We start from the raw sequence: 19,056 nt of genomic DNA, 5'->3' as shown, positions 1-19,056 counted from the left end.
TTAATGGTCGGGTCCGAGCAGGTACCATAATCTATTGTTGGAGTGGGAGTAGGTGAAGTGGTGGTAGTGGTTGTAGTGGTAGTGGTTGTAGTTGTAGTGGTTGTAGTTGTAGTGGTTGTAGTGGTCGGTGAGGTGGTGGTGGTAGTAGTGGTCGGTGAGGCGGTGGTGGTGGTAGTTGTAGTTGGTGAAGTGGTTGAAGCGGTTGTGGTTGTTGTAGGTGAAGTAGAAGAAGTGGTCGCCGTGGCTGGCGAGGTGGTACTTGTTATGGTTGTTGCCGGTGAAATTGTCGGAGATGAACAACTCGTTGTGAATGACGTCATTATCGGAGAGGTTGAAGAGGTAGTACTTGTGGTTGTTTCCGGTGAACTAGCCGTCGGCAGAATACTCGTAGTTGGTTCTGGACTCCGAGTCTCACAAGAGGCCCTAGGCTTGGGACGGGTAGCCCAGCTAGGTGGTATCCCACCTTGATGGCCCCCAACGTGAAGCTTCCCCTCGTTATCATTGTGCCATGTGTGGGTCTCCTGGAATGGATCCGTCAGGACCGCACCCTCCCTGGAAACCGAGGAATCCTTGATCCACGGGGCTATATTATCCCTTGATACATGCTCGAAGGGTGTTGCTGCCTTCACATGGTCTTCCAGGTTGATCCTCTGCGGGTGACAGAGAGCTCGCTGGATCAAGACACTTTTATAGTAGGTGCGGCCAACAAGATGGATGGCCTCGCTGCGGTGGGCTCCCTGAGGCAGAACACGTATGGCTTCGACAGAGACCGCAGTCACCCTCAGTGACCAGGTTTAGGATATTTAACAGGCTGAGCCACCTCGAATTATAGGAGATCCTTCAAACAATCTGGTCTCTGTGGTAACTACATCATGTCCAAGAAATCCCCATGGGTGAAGAAGCGACAGTCGGAGAGTGCGCGAGCGAAAACGCAACAACGAAATAGACGTCAGCGAAGCCTATTCAAAAAGGCTAAAGAATTTGTCCTTGAGTGCGAATCCGATGTCTTCTTAGCTGTGCGAGTCCGCAAAACTGGGCAGATGTATATCTTTGACTCATCCACTAAGAATTAGTGGCTCAAAGACTTGTCTAACATGGTACTTTATTCTATATATTGTGTAGATGTTCCACCGCTGAATTTACCATAATAGGAGTCATGCTACCCTCGTCCGATTCAAGAATCGGTGGAGATAGCTCCCGAGCTTGTCTGTCAAAGCAAGGAGATGGATCAGCTTTTCCCAAAGTCTAGTAATTGAGGAAGAATTCTTATCGACTGTCATTCTTTTGTAGTATTTTCCATGTCAACAATGATAGTAATGGAATGCGAATACAGGATGGATCGAAATCAGATTCACCATTTCCTCTCAGAGGTTCTTTCTCGAACCCTCTTTCGAAACACGCTATACCTATTACGGTTACTCTGCCCCTGAACCCCTGTCTTGGCAGTATTCCAGTACAGTAGTAAATTACGGCTTAAAATAGCTTCCGTATTGTACTCGTAAGGTCTCCAGGCCTTCTAGAACGTTGATCATGCAAACAAGCCAAACAGGCAGGTCCACGTATGAAAGGGCTCCTTGACGCACCCAGCAACTGCGGCCGCAGCATGATGTTGCCAGTTGTCTTTCATGCGAGGGTCTACATAATGAGTGATGCCCCGGAAAATTATGCATGGATATCTTGTCGCGATGCACGCCGGTAGAAATAATATTCGCCCGTTTGGGGATGTTTCTTTCTTCTTTGACGACGATTGCATTGGTGGAATAATTGGCCTCCGATCCCATCAATCCAGGAAATCTTTGACACATCTTCGTGATAACTTGCTCCCATGGCCGGCCTACGCATGACCAACATCCCAGCATCTGCAGGTTGCGCCAAGAACCAGCTCGTTCCAAGTACCTGCAACGATGCCCAATCCGAATTGAGCCAATCGAGTATCCCAAAATGCTACGAGTAATGTCACCGCATCATTCAGATATTAAAACTGACTGTCCCCTTTCGTATCTTTTTTGTCCATTTCCCCTACTTGCTCTTCAGGGACGCTACCTCTAAATCCCATCAACACGGCCTTCACCAAACATTCTATAATGGTCTGTTCGCTCACATCACGCCAACTTCCATTTTGATTATGTAGGCTAATAAATCTCTAGAGCGAAGATGCTGCAGTTAATACATGCCACGTCCATAATGCGATGCGAGTGAGGAAGCCATACCTTCAAGACACTCTTCCAAATAAGCTATGCGTTCTATGCAATCGGTCTTTCTGTGCCAACCACAAGGGCATAAGGGATGGTGTTTGTGAAATCAACCATGTGACCTACTATCATAAACATCCAGATGTCGAGAACATATATAGAACGTACGAGGACTGGAGGAAAGAGCATGCAGATTAAATGTCGAGGAATGAGAAGGAGAAGACGGAGAGAGAAAAACGCGAGCTTGTGGGCGGAGTTATTTGGGAATCGAACCTATTACCTGGATGCGTTAAATTGTTTATTCCAAATGTTGAACTCTGCCCATACCATCTAACTATCATGTGGTCAGTGATTAGTTCAATTTCATTGTCTGAAAACCAATATCCCAGTGGATAACGTGGCATTATTATGTGTCTATTCAGTACAACTGTTTATGAATTGGTGCAAAGGTAGACTGGGAGGTAGACTAGCCATCCAGACAAAGATTTGGCGAAGAACATGTATGAGCGATAGGTGGAACTGATTTCGAACCATTCGGTAGACGTGTCGACAGTTTGTTATTCAAATGTGATCGCTTGTGCATTAGCGCGTTCGTTCGAAACCCTACCGTCGCCAATCAAACTGGGGCGGTGATACAATATGAGGCAGAAGGGAAAGTACTGGCGGAAAGGCCCCTTTGACTATCTATGACATACTCATTAACTGGTGATTCTCGCGTCACAGATCATCTCACGCTGGGATGGAGAGTTCTCGCAGCACGTTAACAGAAATCCGTGGCGGCATCAAGGTGCTGATGATACAAATGCCTGCTGGAGCAAGCGGTGAGGTTGCATCCACTGTATTGCCATTTCACCAGACTTACGGGCAAACTATCATGTGACGCTCTTATACATTTCATTTCGGCAATCGAAAACACCCTAAAACAAACATCGACTAACGTGTTTCGAAAGAGGGTTCGAGAAAGAACCTCTGAGAAATGGTGAATCTGATTTCGATCCATCCTGTACTGGAGACGAAAGGATCACGTCAAGCCTCGTCTCCTGCAAAGATAGCAACCAAGTGTTTCAAATTAGGTAAGACATCGATGGGGTTGAAGTTTATTAACATTCACAAGTCCTTCACGAGGCGCCTCTCATAGTTGACATTAGATGTGAAATCAAGATAACAGGCGCTGCCGGGATGGTGGCGTAGTGCGTATTTTGAAGTGTTTTAAGGATTGGATTCTCCAGCGTATCAGAACCCAGGATGAGGCGAGCGAGTGGCACTTGGCAAACATACTTCCCAATTTTTCTATCGCAGATGTTAAATTAACCTCCGCAGTGGGCAAGGGCCACATTCGTCATCTCCTCAGTCAGTACAGTCCAGGAAGGCCTGGATTACTTGGTGCGCAAGGCCCCGAGTCATAGCGCCGCAGCCGTCCTTGCCAAGCATCACCGCAGCCTGTCGTACAGTATTGGGCCATCAGGCCAGGAGCATGTAGGAGTGACCCGCTTCGAACCATTTGACAGTCGCCTCCTCAGGAGAAGAGGCGCCCGGATCGACCTCCAGAACGATCCTGAGCTCCGACGACGCCATGCCCTTACCTTTTTTTTTTTCCAGTTGCTCAGATACTGAGGTAAGTAGTCCTGATTCAGGACCACTTACCTAATGTACGTTGGTCTGGTGGGAGGCTTAACTAACTAACTAATGAGGGTCTTAAGCACGTGTCCGATTAGGAGATATAGTGGATGGATAGCACCCCAATCAGAGTTCATGTAACACGTGACCGTATCGAGGATTTCGATGCGGTCACGTGCTGAACAGAATGCCCCAGAACCACCCCAACCGCTCCACAAAACCCCCGCAAACCTAACCGTGATCACTCGCGCCGAGCATTCTGATTGGCTGGCTTTCTCCTTCTCTTGAGTTCTCTGCGATTCCTCTTCTCCTTTAGGGTCCTTGAAGATGTTAGCTATATAGTGCCTTTAGGCCAATAGGAGCACAACGTGCTTCCCAACTCTCATATTCTGGCCATAAATGGCGTCAGCCATGCTCAAGATGACGTAGAGTCAAGTCTCTCAAGCTTTTTCCAGTATTCCCGCCCTCCCCCCTTTCCCTCCTCTCAATGTAGGGAAAAGAAAATTTTTCCATCGCTGCCAAGCGCTCACTGAGCATTACTAAGCGCTCAGTGAGCACTTCGAGTGTACAGACCTCGCCGGAGGTAGGATCTCACCATCATCGGTCCAGATGCTCTCATCACATGATCTTGTTTCATGTATGCTGACTCACTCGAGCTTACGAAAATATTTACAATGTCGACCAATTCTTCCGTGAACTCTCTTCCCTCTCATCACTTTCTGGCCCTGAGACGACCAAAATTTCGAGCCTGCAGTTTTGGATCAAGGATCATTAACTGCCAACATTATCAAGGAATTCCTATCATCATGTGTGCACCTGTTTTGCAAGTCATAGTCGTCAGAATGTTGAGGTCAACGTTCAGCGTATGCCTTGATCAGGGAGGGTGAGCGGAGCCCTGAGCAAAGCCCTGAGCAAAGGATGAGCGGAGGACGAGTTGCTACCACTTTGGTCTGCTCTATCCGCCTGTTTATCCATCCATCCTCTCAGGCCTCACGCCACCTCCCGACAACTCGCATACTCGCCACCAGAACTATTCTCCCCACAGGAGTATTTGTACCGGAATGCTTCAGATCAAGTTGACTCTGAATGTAAGCTAGCCAATTCGACTCGGTCTTCCCTCGCTCACATTGCTTATAGAGTATCCGTGCTGGTGAAGCGAATAATCCCAACAACCTCCCCCCACTGTCGGATGATGAGGTGTGTCCTTTCCTTGCATCGGCCTGCGAGGTATCTAATTCTGTTCCAGATTTTACGTGCACTTTCCTACTTATGCAAAGTCCAATCATCACTCTCTCGCGATGAGATTATCAACCTCTACAAACGAGTCGGAATGATAACCGATTGCCTCGTCAACTATGATATCGAAGACGACGACTCTCTACTGCAGCCACCTGCAGCCAGATTGGATGACACTGGTGACACAAATGCTAGCTCATCTGCATCTCATTTCATTGGTAATGTTCACTGCATCCCATTCACCAAAGTTGTTATTACTAACATCGCTCGCTTTTCCAGACCCCTCCTTGATAACTTTGGACAAAGGCGCACGAGACCATCCTATGACAACCTCATTCCCGACTCCCGACTCGGATCGATTTCACTCCCTGGCACAGTCAAGCACGAGAGACGTGCTGAGTGAACCACCATCGTCGCCATTTGATGGGGAAGTTCAAGGGCACTGCGCCTCAAGCGCCTTCAACGAGCACAAACCTCCGCATGTCGAAATAGACCGCGTAATACCAACAACCCACGGCGCGCTTGGATGTGATGAAAATGACTTTGACTTCGCCATTCGAGAAATTGACGAGATGGAATCATCAGGCCATTCACCCGATGTTCGCCAAGTGTCCTGTGATCGTACGAACGATCCTGAATTATCTACGTGTCCTCCAGTGGGAGGAAGTGATGATGAAGGAATTGAAAGGGTGGATACCGATGAAGATGATCCCATGACCAGCCAACTAAAGACGCAGATCTCTGTCTGGGACCGCGTTGAAGGAAGGAGTCACGATATATCATGTGGGCTTCCACCTCATGATACTTCAGTTGGCAACATTCAAGTGTGTTCTCATGAGATGGGAACAGCAGATGTCGAAGAAGATGCACATCGAGATAGCCCAGATACCACTCGTTATGACAACCACCCCCTCGTCCCAGAGACCTATGTCAGGAGTCCGACTTTGGGCCCAGGTGCTTCATCTTCCGCCCCCGAAACAAGTATACTCGATACACCAACAACGCTATTACCGACAAAAAGAAGAGTGGAGGCATCTGATGGGGCGCCAGGCGAAATTTCTTTTGCTGGTCCAACTACTAACAATTGCCAAAGCACACAATATTTATCGAAATATCAGCCAACGGTTGAAGATGTCCCTGATGAAACCGAGAATAATGATGCTGAGGATCCTTTCTCCAATGATGATAACTTCGGGGATTCAGACGTCGAGGCCGTCTTAGAGGAGGCGCGGAAATTTCTGGGGGACACTTCTGCCGATCATGAGAGCCCCTCCAGTGGGGCAACGAATACCATGAACACGGAGCTGGGCCTGAATGCTCCAGTCCTAGCCTTCTGCCCACCTGACAGCGATGACCGGCATGCGCTCCCCAACAAGGAACAAACGGATATACCCCAGGCGTCTTCGGAGGAGAGCCCTGAAATATGCCGTAAGCGGAGGCTTTCATCGATAATTGAATCCCAGCCAACTCTGCCATCCAGGAATCTCAGGGCTCGCCTTCTCAACAGCGTGGGTCAAAAGACATCAGGTCCTCACAATCTAGATAAAGATCGGTGGAAAGGTCGCTTCTCTCATCATACTCTCCTATCCACTCTTCTGCCAAACCAAAAGGACGAAATTGAAAGGAAAAGCAACCGAGCTCTGAGGTCTGATTTGCCCGAATTCATGGAGAAGCACACCAAATTATGGAAGTCGACCGGATTTTGGTTTTCTCCATCACTTGATCCGTCCAAGTTCCCCAATATGCCTGCTGGTCGAAAGGGTCATGTGATTTGGCGGTATGTGGAGGCGATGGAGGCAGAAGATGAGACACATTATCTCAAAGCTCGGCTTGCAGATATAATGCTGTATTTGGAGTACGTCAAAGAATTCAACAGACAAAAGAAAGCCGGGCATCCCAGCCAGACTGCGAAAACTCGAGCCACGGATATCATTTGTGGCACTGGTTCTCTTCCCAAAGCAAAAGCGGACAAGACCCGAATGTCTTTCCATGAGCATAAACTCGTTGGGGAGCGGTGGTGGTGGTCTGGGTGCTACCTGGGCCGTGGATTCATTCTCCTGTGTAGCGAAGAGACAGGGAAGAAAGTGTTGAGTTTCTCTGATTGCCCTGGTTGCGTTAATTTCGCTGACGAGTCTGCAGACGAAGCAAATCCTTTAAGTTGGATGCATTTATTTTGTATAATCTATACAACTGCAGGAGCACCCTAGCCTGTTGCAGCAAGTTCGACGAAGTAGTGGACGGACTCTTGACTGACGGCCAATTCCCCAAACAGATCAGCAAGAAAGAAGTCCAGCAGTGGATCAAAGATGCAAAAGCTACCAGTCAGGAGAGCGTACCTACCATTCACTGGCAGGCCTGGAGTACCAATGCGGTGGCGAGCCAGGCCTCTATCTTTCTCTCTGCTTGTTCAAGCAAACGATCCTGAGAGCGTTTTCCGCGGCGTTGGGTATAGATTTTTGTAATGTAAAAGGCAACGAGATTAGGCCGTATTCTTTATCGACCAGTTCTGCGTGCACATTGTGGCCAACGAGCGACAAACCACATACCTATGGATCACCATGTTAGTTGATCTGGTTGATGCCTGCACCGTCAGATCATGAGGTGGGCTGGAAATGAGTTCTTCTATTTTGACGCTGCCACTTTACTGTCCGCTAGGGGACTGGCGCTGGAGACCTTTCCGCATCGCATGTTGAATACCCTAGGCCTAGGTCAATGCGCCAATAATTGGTATGTAGTTATGACACCAGATTCTCAGTTAAGCACAAAATGACATACAATTTGTATTGGGAAAGTGAATTTCTCTTCAACAACCCTTGCTAGCGGTAAGTTACCGCTCTATTGCTCTGACAAAGATCAAAATCCGAAAATAAAGTGCCAGGTTTTCTCCGTATGGCTATCATTTGAGGGCTCCTAAGGAACTCATTCATTTTGCCAAATTGTCCTTGCATTGTCGCCACGTCCTAGCGCACTATATCTATTGAAGGTGGCAAATTCTGACCTTGGAGATTTCTGAACAACTCAAAGGCAAGTAAAACCATGTCCCTTTTGGCCCGAAGCATAGTGAATGGACGCCGTGGAGTGGCTTGCTCGTATAGAGCAGCGCTGCGAACTTCATCCTCAGTGAACCAGCAATGGTCAAGGTGCTCATGACTGATCTTGACGGAACTTTGGCCGAGAGGCTGTTGCATCTCGCTGGACCAGACTCGTTGCGCCATCGTCTCTTCGTTGTCGATGGTGATGAATCCGAGCGTGCGCATGAGGACTATATCGCCGGTTTTTCTATCTTCGTGATAGAAAGAACACGTGAAAGCATTGCCAGCTATTCTCGAAGGCCAAATTTGCGTCTCCTCCCCGCTTTCTCGGGCTGCGGAATGGATGATGGTCGGGTCCTCCTCGTCTGGGGTTCCTCCTCCTGTCTCCCAGGTATTACCCCATGAGCTTTCCTTGCCATTTCGCAAGATCAACAGAACCCTTAGCTTGGATGGGCTATCGGGGTGGTAGGAAAATGTGACAGCCATAGCCGTGAAGCGTTGAATGCCGGGAAAGAGTTTTTTCAAACGATGGAGAGGAACGTTCACGGTGGCTGCATTGATCGGCTCGGGAAGGGAGTGGTATCCCAAAAGGGAACCGGTGTTGTTTGTTCCAGTCGACATAGCTGATTTTGGGTAAAAAAGAATTTAGATATTGGAAGTAGGTCATGCCACTTATATATTGCCACTCCTATGTTGCCTAGCCTTCTATGAACAAGGATATGGATGCTTGGATTTCCGCGACCGGCATTGTTCTAGTACTTGACTCAAGGGCGCTATGGGAAAATGTATCTTTAATTCATTGATATCGCAGGATAAGGGGTTTTACAATGGTGGGATATACCGCGTCGTTTAGTTCTAGTAGGACAAGGTTCGGGCTGAATGTTTCCGATACCAAAACAACTACACACCTCCGGAGTAAATTATGCGCACCCAAATAACGGACAGAAATTGGAAAGCTGCTTTATTTCCCGAATTGACCTCCACCAGGCCCGATGGAGCATCTCTCGAACCGCCTATTCTTCTGTGGGCAAGGGGCAAAAAGGCAACGAGAGATACAATTGCATAAACCAGGAGGTGGATGAAATCATGAAGAAGTATACACGATAACATGTTATCGTCGTAAAAGGGAGGCTGGTATCAATAACCATATCACTACAATGAATAATCTAAATGGAGATTACTAAACGAGAGAGCCGGACAAGGAAGAGAGGAGTATATAATATTACGGTAAAGGTCCCTGGTGGATGACAACTAGTTTCCCATACGTATCGTTGAACATGAATTCTGTGAATAAAATCCTGCCTAAAATCTCCTTAGAAAAGTTATTGTTATAGTTCATGATTGACGTGTATTATAGGTAGTTTATAAGATGGCATATGCCGAGCTTTAGTAGTCCGGACTACCCCCTTTGTTACCTGCATATCTTCCAGCTCGTCGGACACCGAGTCTGATTATACTGTTAGTCGATTTTCGCTCTAATTCTCGGATAATGAATACATACTTAGCATAGTTGCATAGGTCTTCCTTGGTCTCCGTTGGCCTGTTAACCTTATGTTTATATGCTTATTTGTTCCAGCTAGACCTACGTCAGCTATCTGAAAAGGTAGAAGGAGTGATTGACTAGTGGCTTATACGTACCTTGACCTTTTAAGAACGAGACTCTGATACCCATTTCTCAAACGACCGAAGGTTCGATATGTAAATTGGATGTTGGAGATCAAGCCAATCTACCACATGGACCTCCTCGGCCTGCTCATCGCTAGATAAGCAACGCTGAGAAGACTTAAACCATACTAATAGTTTCCGTAGTTTAGTCATGTCAAGGTCCGGCTGGGAATGGCCATGGAAGACAGGAGTATTTGGCGGCCCTTTACTAGAAAAATCCTCTGATTCCATTTTGTGCAATTTGGTTGACTGAAAAATGATTTGATAAAGTCGGTAATTTTCTGAGGGCTACTTACTCCTTATATATTCATTACTCCGGACTGCTGTGGTTTTACTTAGTATATACTATACGGTTCGAAAGAATAAATTATAATTGGTTTAGGACTAGAGGTTGGTGGGCAGGGGTGGCTGTATTGTAGCCTATAAGAAGCTGTAAAAAGCAACGAACACCCCCCTTTGGTCTAAGACTCACATAATCGATTATGGTGGGACTAATTAGATGAAGTATAAGAATGGATACTACCTCCCTTTTAACGATCCGTCGAGTGGTTTGTTAGCGTTAATTATAAGGATAAATCAATTCTAAGGTTTACTATTAAAGGACCTTGATACATTAACTGTCTGTAATCCTCGAACACGCTGTTCAGTTACATTTAAGTATGGATGACGACTGGGTTTCCTACCAGTGATCTACCTCACTTCATTTCATTATGACGTCACGTATATAGAGGAATAAGTGTTATGTGGATGGAATCATGAAAGTAGGTGGTGCTATTGAAGGCCGAACCTATGGTAAGAGCTCTGGAATGAGAGAGGAAGAAGGGTCGACTTATGGCCGTAGCCAGAGTAAAATGACTACCTGGGAGCATTCAACAAAGGGAAACAGATTCGATTGCGTTATTGCTACAGCTATTGCTGCTGATTTAGGATTCAGCGGCGAGCATAGCCGTTTCTTTTCTGCCACTCACCCAGCCACGGGCATTCGAAACAGCCATCTTAGGGTCGTCTCTGAACTTCATCAGATAGTTGTTTACTTCCGCGGCAGTCAATTGAATTGAGGAAACAATATCCGCGAATTCAACAGAGAGCTCCAATGTTGCATTGTCGCATGTCTCTTCATTGTTTGCGTCTCTTTCCGTAAGCGAAGAACCTTTGTCAAAAAAGATGAGAAAGAGCTGCTTGGCGCTCATGGTATCCACAAAGTCGAAGTGGTATCTATTATCTACTCGACCAGGTCGAATCAAGGCCGAATCAAGCTTTTCGAGATGATTGGTGGTCATGATGAGAATACGGCCCTCCTGTGCCGCGACACCATCAAGACAGTTCAAAAGGGCTGATAAAGAAATACCAGCGCGTTCAGGTTCATTTTCTTGGAGAGAATCCTCCATCCGGCTAGTTTGGCCGGCAACCTTCCTGTGCTGATTGCCCTCTCGGCTAATCCCGGCCTTGTCCACGTCTTCAAGAAGCAGGATACACCGTTTTGGGAGACTCTGAAAGAGGCTAGTCAAGCTATCCTCATCAAGCTTTTGGGCGTTCAAGCTGACCGTGTAAATATCAAGCCAAAAGTACCCCGCAATTGCAAAGCACATACTTGACTTCCCGGTTCCGGGAGGACCATAGAGAAGATAACCTCGGCGGTATGGAATACCACGAGATTCATACCATACTTTTGATTGTGGACACAGGAAATTCTCGATATCCTTCAGTATATCATCTTTAATCTTTTGAGGCAAGGCTAAAGTCCGTAATTGACGAGGGGGCTTTGACACAGTCGGAGCCCAACTAATTGTATTTCGTTGGTTCCAACCGCGAAATACTGTAATTTCATTCTGACGACGCTGGATTGAGGTTTGTTGTGCTTCTTTTAGAAGTCCGAAAAGCACCTTTTTGCTCCAAAAGAACGAGTAGATCGTAAATCTTTCCGGATTTGCGAGCCAACTGTTCTGGTTCTCATACGGATCACGGTAAAGAGCGACAAGACACCCCTGGTATAGGAACAAATGAAGCTTCCTTTGGGAGGGGGTACAACGGATTGGCTTAATGTTTTGCTTTTCTTTTAGAAAAAACCAGAAGTTTTTTCTGCTCTTTTCAAAGCGCTCTTGCTCCACTGAGGTATCTTCTTCGTTGTCATCATCGCCTTCGTTTTGCCAGGACATGGAGATAACACGTGTTGAGCGGACAGTAGCAGAGCGGGTGGAGCTTAATGAATCATTCCTTTCTATCCAGCGTAAGAACTGGCTGTGTAGCTTGTCGTGGTAGGGAATCTCAATGGAGACAGTAAAGTAAAGGAGCACATTTTGGACGTTGTAGAGAAATCGAGGAAGCAGGAAACCGATGAATGGACACAAAATAGCGAATAGAACCAAGGAACCGGAGTATGAGGAAACATCGATAGGTAAATAAGAGGAGACAAGTTGGGTTATTATAGAAAACCCAGGAAAAAATGACTCAAAGGCAACTAGTAGTACCTCCATAATATTAGTGTGCATATTACTGAGATTCCTTGTGAGTGTAGGTAGACAAAGGAAAAGGGTATAGGGCTTTTATAATAGACCGAAGCTAATTCTAGCTATAGTTGGTCCTTACCTACCTCGGTATTAGTGGATGGATCCACCCATTTTCCCTTAGTAAATTAATTTATCGCGACGATCTACACTAATCTAAATACCATTACATACAAGGATAGAAATTTTAGATCTAGGCTGGTCGCTTTCGTCATAACATACTTACCTACGAATTCCCTTTCTTCGAGAATTAGACAGAGTAAGATTGTTGGGTTATTATCTAGCTTACATTCGTGGGGGCCCACAATTACCTTGAATAGGTCTCAAAGTAGTTGCTAGAGCACCGACATTAATATAGGGCCAGCTTTCCTACTCTATAGCTCTAGTTTGTCACATTATTACATTAAGTTATTTCGTCCAATGATGTTTGAGTCTACGTACATGTATATATTATTGATTTTCGTGCGGGCAATCAGCACGCATTGACAACTCTTTATTCCGATACCTCGGCTTCTGACAATTTATATCGACGAGTGAGATAACTCTAAGCTCCGGGAAAAGAGCAAAATGTACCTAGCCCGAAGTCTTACTGATTTCCATGGTAAGGTTTAACCCCCTTGATACTTCTGCAGTCTGCGATGCTGGGAGCACACGAGCCACGCTAGGACACCGATCTTGACAACTTATAACAGCCCACGGCAAAGGTCGACACTCACGTATCTTCAATAGTGTAAATGTACAGCTGTCGCCATCTCTCGTAATTTTAACAGCCATATTGTCGCCTACGTAGGTTAGCTCTGATGATAGAGTAGGTAAAGAATACTTACCCAATTCCTTATTCAGGTACGCTTCGTCAAATCCCATAAGCGGTGTGATTACGCTTAGTACTTTTCTTATTCCTACCGGGCTTGTAGGAGATTTTTCCACAGCTGAAAGGATCGTAAAGCGCTTAGATACCGAAAGAATAGACGTTATTGTTTCTGCTTTAAAGCTTAGTGGATGTTAGATTTATCATAGAGGCTCAATACCTTTCTTGTCTCGTTTGTCTTTTGGCTTGCCTAACATTTTAGAGATGTAGCATAGTTCATCGAGGCTAAGCTTTTTGAGCTCATTCTGATAGTAATCTCTGAGCTTGCTAGTCGCGCTTATTGGTATAAGTTCAAAGCCGGCATCTGGAGAGTCATTCATCGCGAGGAGTTTCGACATTGGTAGAAGAGAAAAATGAATTAGGGAAGTAGCTAGCTTTATATTCTTCAACAGGTCGGCCGCTGTAAATTGGGACCATCGTAGAACTAGCCTGTACATTTTAATTTACTGTGTGCTATAGGAAATCCCGGCTCCTAGCCTCTTAGCTCCAAGTTAATTGATACCTTAGACATGAATACTTTTGGACTCGGCATTAGGCCATCATTATACGGAGATTCTCTTGGAATCAAGATACAATAGATTACCAGATGAAGAGAAAAATGTGTATTGATTCCACTGGATGAAGATAACAGGGAGGAAAAGGAAGGGACAGAGAGAACCATCTGCTACGTGGGGTTTGATCACATGCGGCATGTCCCAGGCACCCAACAGATTCTATGGATGGCACCAATGTCTACAACTAGAACAAGTCACTTTATTGATATATAACGACGTCATATATTATATTCGACAACACAGTTACAGATCAAGTACTGTCTAAGCGGATGATTCACCAACAAAAAGCCCGATAAATCTTCAAACAACATACATAGCGAACAACGTAGGATATAAAAAGCTTATAGAAAGACGAAGGAAATACACGAAAGATCTGCAGAATGAAAAGTTTCGGACAAGGCAAGGAAAGAAATTAAAAAGCTAAATCGAAGTATGATAAGACTTGTAATCAACAAAGAAAGAACATTAAAAAGGCGACAAATACCCCACCCACTAGCAATTTAGTAGTCACTTGGTATCCCATTACGTGTGATTCATACTGGGTGGTACCATTGCGGCCTTTGGTTTAAAGAATTGGAGCTTGAATCGGTCCTTTCGCCATAGCGGCCTAAGGCTTCATAGGTGGACTCTGTGAAGGTGCTGTGAACGGAACATGAAGTAACGTAGATGATGTCATCAGCATCTAAGAAGTGTGAGTTATCTGTAAAGCATGCCAGGAGGACTCGGACATACGGACTACACATCGCTCAAACTGTTCCTCCACATTTCGGACCCACAAGAGCTCGAGGATAAGATTCAAGTCTCTCATGCGCTTTAATTTCAGCCTGGCATCTGTAGCAATCTTTACCAGGCCATCGGCAGTAAGACCGGCCTTGCGGAGAATGTGAAGGAATAGATCGATGCAGTCTAGCCCAGCAAAAAAGTTAACTCGGACTCGGAAGAAGTACTATATAGAAATACATACCTTGCTTCTTCAAATGGTTAGGATATGTATGACTGATACGTGAGGGCCACCAATCAGGCTTAGTCATTTCCGGGTCTCCCTTTTCTCCACCGTTATAAGGGTGATGTAAAGACTTTTGCGGCTCGATCACGGTTATAAGAACCTTGAGAACACTGCTGCAACTCCGGTATAGGATACAGTTGAGGATACGTGTATAGTAACTTATAACGCTTTCTGTATCCCCAATCCGTATACCCAAAGTGCTAGAGCCATCACTGCTAAATCTCTGTTGACCTATCTCTGTAGAACGATCAGTTAGGGCTCATATGCACAGAATACTTACATACGGAGAGTAGGTTGGCGTATAATTTCGAGAAAATTTTGGCGCGCTTCCATATTGAATACATTTTCGCATTGTTGCTGGATAGACCGAGATGCGGAGGTCTTAAGATTGCCATCGTGATCGATATATATGATGGCATAATGGGTGAGATTGTCCTAGGCCGCAATGTCAGCGATAATAAAGTTTGACTGTTACAGACCACATTCATACAAGAGTAAGATCCAGGTCTTCTTTGACCGTCCAAGCAGACGCCGCCATGGCACAGGTTGTGATAGAAACCGTGGCCACAGTACACCGACTGAGATTGGGGTGGCTGCTGCTTTTATAGAGCAAAGAACAAAATAAGCTATGGCTTCTTAGCCCCTTCTTAGCTTTGAGTGGGGGCACACCTGACTTTCTGGCCCTGATTGTACTGTATCTACCCCTGTCAAAATCCCGTTCCCTATTACGAATTGCAGTGGAGATAGTGGGGTATAGAAATATAAAGGTAGCGAATGAATATGACATAGAAAATAAGTAGAAACCAGCGTGGAAATAGACGAGAAGGAGTAAACAGATGAAATCCTAGAGATTATACCACAACTCAGAAGTAAACATTTATTGATGTCGTATTCTCCCCGTGAACAGAACTGCCCCCTCCTCTATCCGGAGACCCTTTGTGACCTCAATTTCGTGGTGGCCTTGTATGAAGATCTATATCATTAGCGTCTTCAGAAATCCACTCTGAGTTCTATATTATACTTACAAGGCTCTATGCGATTAAAATGGCCAGGAGATAGCGACCTGCGGTGAGTTCTCCTTGCCCTTTGGGGATAATTAAGGCGAATTGGGGTAGAGAAGGGGTCGGGAAGAATAATGGTGTCGCCTATCGAATATCGAGCGGATTGGGTGAGAACGGCCTGACTGGTAATAGCTGAAGAGAAATTGCTTAGTATATACGAATAAATATTCTGGGTAGCCGATGACGAACTACCGTGAAATATTGGTGGGGAGTATGTAGTCAAAGCTTCTTCTGTATCTATGCCTTCTGCTCTGTGCTCTTCTTGGCTTCCCGAGGTGGATAGAGGGTCGTCTTGAATAAAGAAAATAGACAGAATACAGGTAGGAAGTAGTCTCTGTATCGAGAAAGTTGAAATGCAATACATGATGGTTTATTGGCAAGCTGATAGCTATTTCTGGTGATCCAGGTACAGGGAACTATTCAGACAGCAGAGCAGTATCAATAAGTAGTTATTCTGACCCACAGACTTTCTTTATAGAATTTTGTTTGTATTGAGGTAGGCAACGTCATTATTTTTTGCTTTGACATGAAGGATGTTGTTTAGGGTAGGTTGGTCCAGTACAACTATGCTTCCTGGTTAATAAGAGGAAATAAGATAGGATGCCTTCGAACTTACATAGCTCCACATATAAGAAGAATAATTACAACATAGGTTGAGACTAGGCGATATCTTAGTCCTATGATATAATCAGTTTCTGTAGCTAAAATAATTTGTAAATCTTAATATCAGACATACATTTGGTCCACGGCCAGTCCAGAAATACTTCACTAAATCCCAAAGCCGACTTTTAAAAATGCAGACAATCATCAAAGCAATCCATGATAATAGGGTGTAGGCCAGAAAGTTGGAAACCAAGTCGTCATCCATACTTCAAGGTAGTCGAAGGGTCTTTTTGCTTTAGATTCTAGACAGTTGACACACTGGGAAGTCAAGGTGCTTTCAAAATATAACTTCCAAACCCTTTTTATAGATGATGAATTGAGAAGCTCTCTTTATATTTGGATACAGAAGACTATCAGGGCATGTATATCACTATTGGAGCATTCGCCTGAGAGGAGCAAATCGTATATACGACTCTTGGAGCACGCTCTACCGACGATCGTGATCAAAAGATCCTCATAAAGTGTCCGGCCCGTGCGGCCCGTGTCGTGCCTTCTATATCCCGGAGGCGGGTGTTGCATAAGGAAGTCAAAATTGGAAAGTCACAAAGTCTCTTTCTCTAGATATTGGATTCCTAGATACTATAGAGTCCCGTGATACTAGATAGTGCGTGGTTATTATCTATCGGCTTACTTTCAGGAGAATGAAGTAATTGCGCCATGTATGCATCTTATGTCTCATATCAATATTCTGCACTAGTACATTTTAGGCGGATCTCTTTCCACGTCTATAAATCTCAGCTTAGCTTGGTTGAAAGTCTCTAGTGATGACACGACCTACCTAGCACTAGACATGCTCCCTTTAGGACTAATCATAACTGGCTGGGCTCTGCGTTTTACGTGACTGTCGAATGGATAGCGCAGTGATTAGACGTGTGCCTAAGGAATAATGATAGGAAAACCTGGCTCCTTCTTTTGCTTCGTTGATCTCTCTATATACGATGTCAACTGAGTTTAGATCTAAGCATATAGCTCGCCGTTTTGTATACCGGAGGGCGATTGTGGAGCAAAAGGAGGTAGTAAAGTGTACATAAAACGAGAAAATAGCAACAAGGAGGATCGTAAAATGTAACCCTATAATGTTCAGCTCCTTCCAGAGACGAGCAAACATCAGACTCATTATGATCGCTGTCTCAAGTATAATGTTCTATACGACTGGAAGAGCCAAATTATAGCGACCTGCGTTGGATTGGATTGACCTCGGGATTAGCGTTTTGGGGTCTGAAGGTAAATTGGGGTAGTAATGGTATCACTCATCGAAGATCGAGCCGATTCGATGGGAGTAGGCTGACTGGTAATATCTGCAGAAAACCGCATTAACATAAATGAAGGAGCATATCGGTGATATGATTTTCGAGTAACGGATACTTCCGTGAAATAGTGGCTGGTAATATTTAGACTAAGTGTTGGGGTTCACAAGAGCTTCTGGGTTTCTCTGGCGAACTGGGAATCGTCTAGAATGAAGAGAAAATAATCAATCCAGCTGGGAAACAGCCTTCGTAGCGAGGAACCTACTGGTTATCATACGGACCTTTTAATTGAAATTTCCTTCTTAAGCCACAAAACGTAGGGACGGAAAGGATTAGCAACTACTGATGCCAATCAAATGATTGGTTGAAATAGTCTACTAATATAACTATTTGAATCAAAACCCTGTAGTTCGGTTTGATTTTACTTACCTGTATCTAGCAACCTCTACACCAACGGCTAATCAAAATGTAAACCGTTGGGTCTTGGCACTAACCCTGGGTTTAGTGCCAAGACTTACGATTCCCCTCAAAGTGGCATGTCATCTGAAAGTGCTTCTATCTAAACGACACTATGATGATCCTACGGATTGCATCATTTCATCGTGTAAAAGCAAGAATATGCCGCTCATTGTAGGGATCATCTGCTAGTATACGTGCAAGATCTCCACGAGGCGTCGTAGGCGGATATGAGACTGATGACAGCAAGCTGGTTGAAATGTGACTTGGAAGTGAATTCTGCTGATGATTCCTAAAGAAAGAAGGCGAAAGCAGATAGCTGAATAGTCCGATGATGCAGAACCAGGCGTGTCCCCGGAAACATAGGATGAGACACAGCTGTAGATTTCTTCATCAATCCAGTCTATGTAAAAAGTTAATCAGTTGAATGACTCACTTTTACTTTGGAAGGACAACGATGTTGTAAGCTTTTCTTCGGTTGAAAGAATGAAAGAGATGTAGAGCGAGGGGTCACATGTTGACTTTAGATTGTGGGACCAAGGACGATAGACACGTGACATCACGTGTATAAGCTGCTTGTCGACTGCTTGATTGAATCACATGACATGATCCTAGTTTTCGGGCATATCTGCAGATTATCCCCCCTCCACTTGCCCGCCCAACTCGCACTATCATAAAGGCCTGTCAACCACTTTTGGCCGGAGGCAGTCATCCCATTCAATATGCGGCAACAACCAATTTCGCGCGAGTCAAAAAATATTATCGATGCAATGAGAGTGCTTATTGAGAAAGGAGAGACGGATCAGTTAAAGAAAAGCGTAACCGGATGGCAGTATGGGGGGACGAATTTCACCGGACTGGTAGCTTCTCTACATGAAGAAATGAAGCAAGAACTTCAACGTCAAGATATGCATGTGAGTGTATCGCTCTACCTTTCCCACGCAAAGCTGTTTAT

The 19,056-nt window shown here is 45.2% G+C and overlaps 5 protein-coding genes across 5 annotated transcripts; 1 reads left to right on the top strand and 4 right to left on the bottom strand.

The window, feature by feature from the left end:
* Positions 1-502, bottom strand: PGRI_095600 (uncharacterized protein; the record flags this gene model as incomplete). Its single annotated transcript, XM_040797273.1, has 2 exons — positions 1-366; positions 416-502. 2 exons carry the CDS (start codon positions 500-502, stop codon positions 1-3), a joined length of 453 nt encoding a protein of 150 aa, XP_040649835.1.
* A 4,368-nt stretch (positions 503-4,870) lies between these two features.
* PGRI_095590 (uncharacterized protein) lies at positions 4,871-7,470 on the top strand (the record flags this gene model as incomplete). The annotated part of the gene is made up of 5 exons (XM_040797272.1): positions 4,871-4,897; positions 4,947-5,006; positions 5,056-5,263; positions 5,325-7,131; positions 7,242-7,470. 5 exons carry the CDS (start codon positions 4,871-4,873, stop codon positions 7,468-7,470), a joined length of 2,331 nt encoding a protein of 776 aa, XP_040649834.1.
* A 535-nt stretch (positions 7,471-8,005) lies between these two features.
* On the bottom strand, positions 8,006-8,698 carry PGRI_095580 (uncharacterized protein; the record flags this gene model as incomplete). Its single annotated transcript, XM_040797271.1, has 1 exon — positions 8,006-8,698. One exon carries the CDS (start codon positions 8,696-8,698, stop codon positions 8,006-8,008), a length of 693 nt encoding a protein of 230 aa, XP_040649833.1.
* Positions 8,699-10,665: 1,967 nt separating this feature from the next.
* On the bottom strand, positions 10,666-11,898 carry PGRI_095570 (ATPase, AAA-type, core; the record flags this gene model as incomplete). Its single annotated transcript, XM_040797270.1, has 1 exon — positions 10,666-11,898. The coding sequence occupies one exon, from the start codon at positions 11,896-11,898 to the stop codon at positions 10,666-10,668; it is 1,233 nt and encodes a 410-aa protein (XP_040649832.1).
* Positions 11,899-14,133: 2,235 nt separating this feature from the next.
* Positions 14,134-15,212, bottom strand: PGRI_095560 (uncharacterized protein; the record flags this gene model as incomplete). The annotated part of the gene is made up of 6 exons (XM_040797269.1): positions 14,134-14,160; positions 14,208-14,350; positions 14,401-14,574; positions 14,633-14,911; positions 14,959-15,109; positions 15,165-15,212. The coding sequence occupies 6 exons, from the start codon at positions 15,210-15,212 to the stop codon at positions 14,134-14,136; spliced, it is 822 nt and encodes a 273-aa protein (XP_040649831.1).
* Between the last annotated feature and the right edge of the window lie 3,844 nt (positions 15,213-19,056).

The sequence above is a fragment of the Penicillium griseofulvum genome (genome assembly GCF_001561935.1).
Source record: "Penicillium griseofulvum strain PG3 chromosome Unknown contig_17, whole genome shotgun sequence".
NCBI lineage: Eukaryota > Fungi > Ascomycota > Eurotiomycetes > Eurotiales > Aspergillaceae > Penicillium > Penicillium griseofulvum.
The sequence above is the reverse complement of the archived record's forward strand: the minus strand, read 5'-3'. Positions and strand labels throughout refer to the sequence as shown.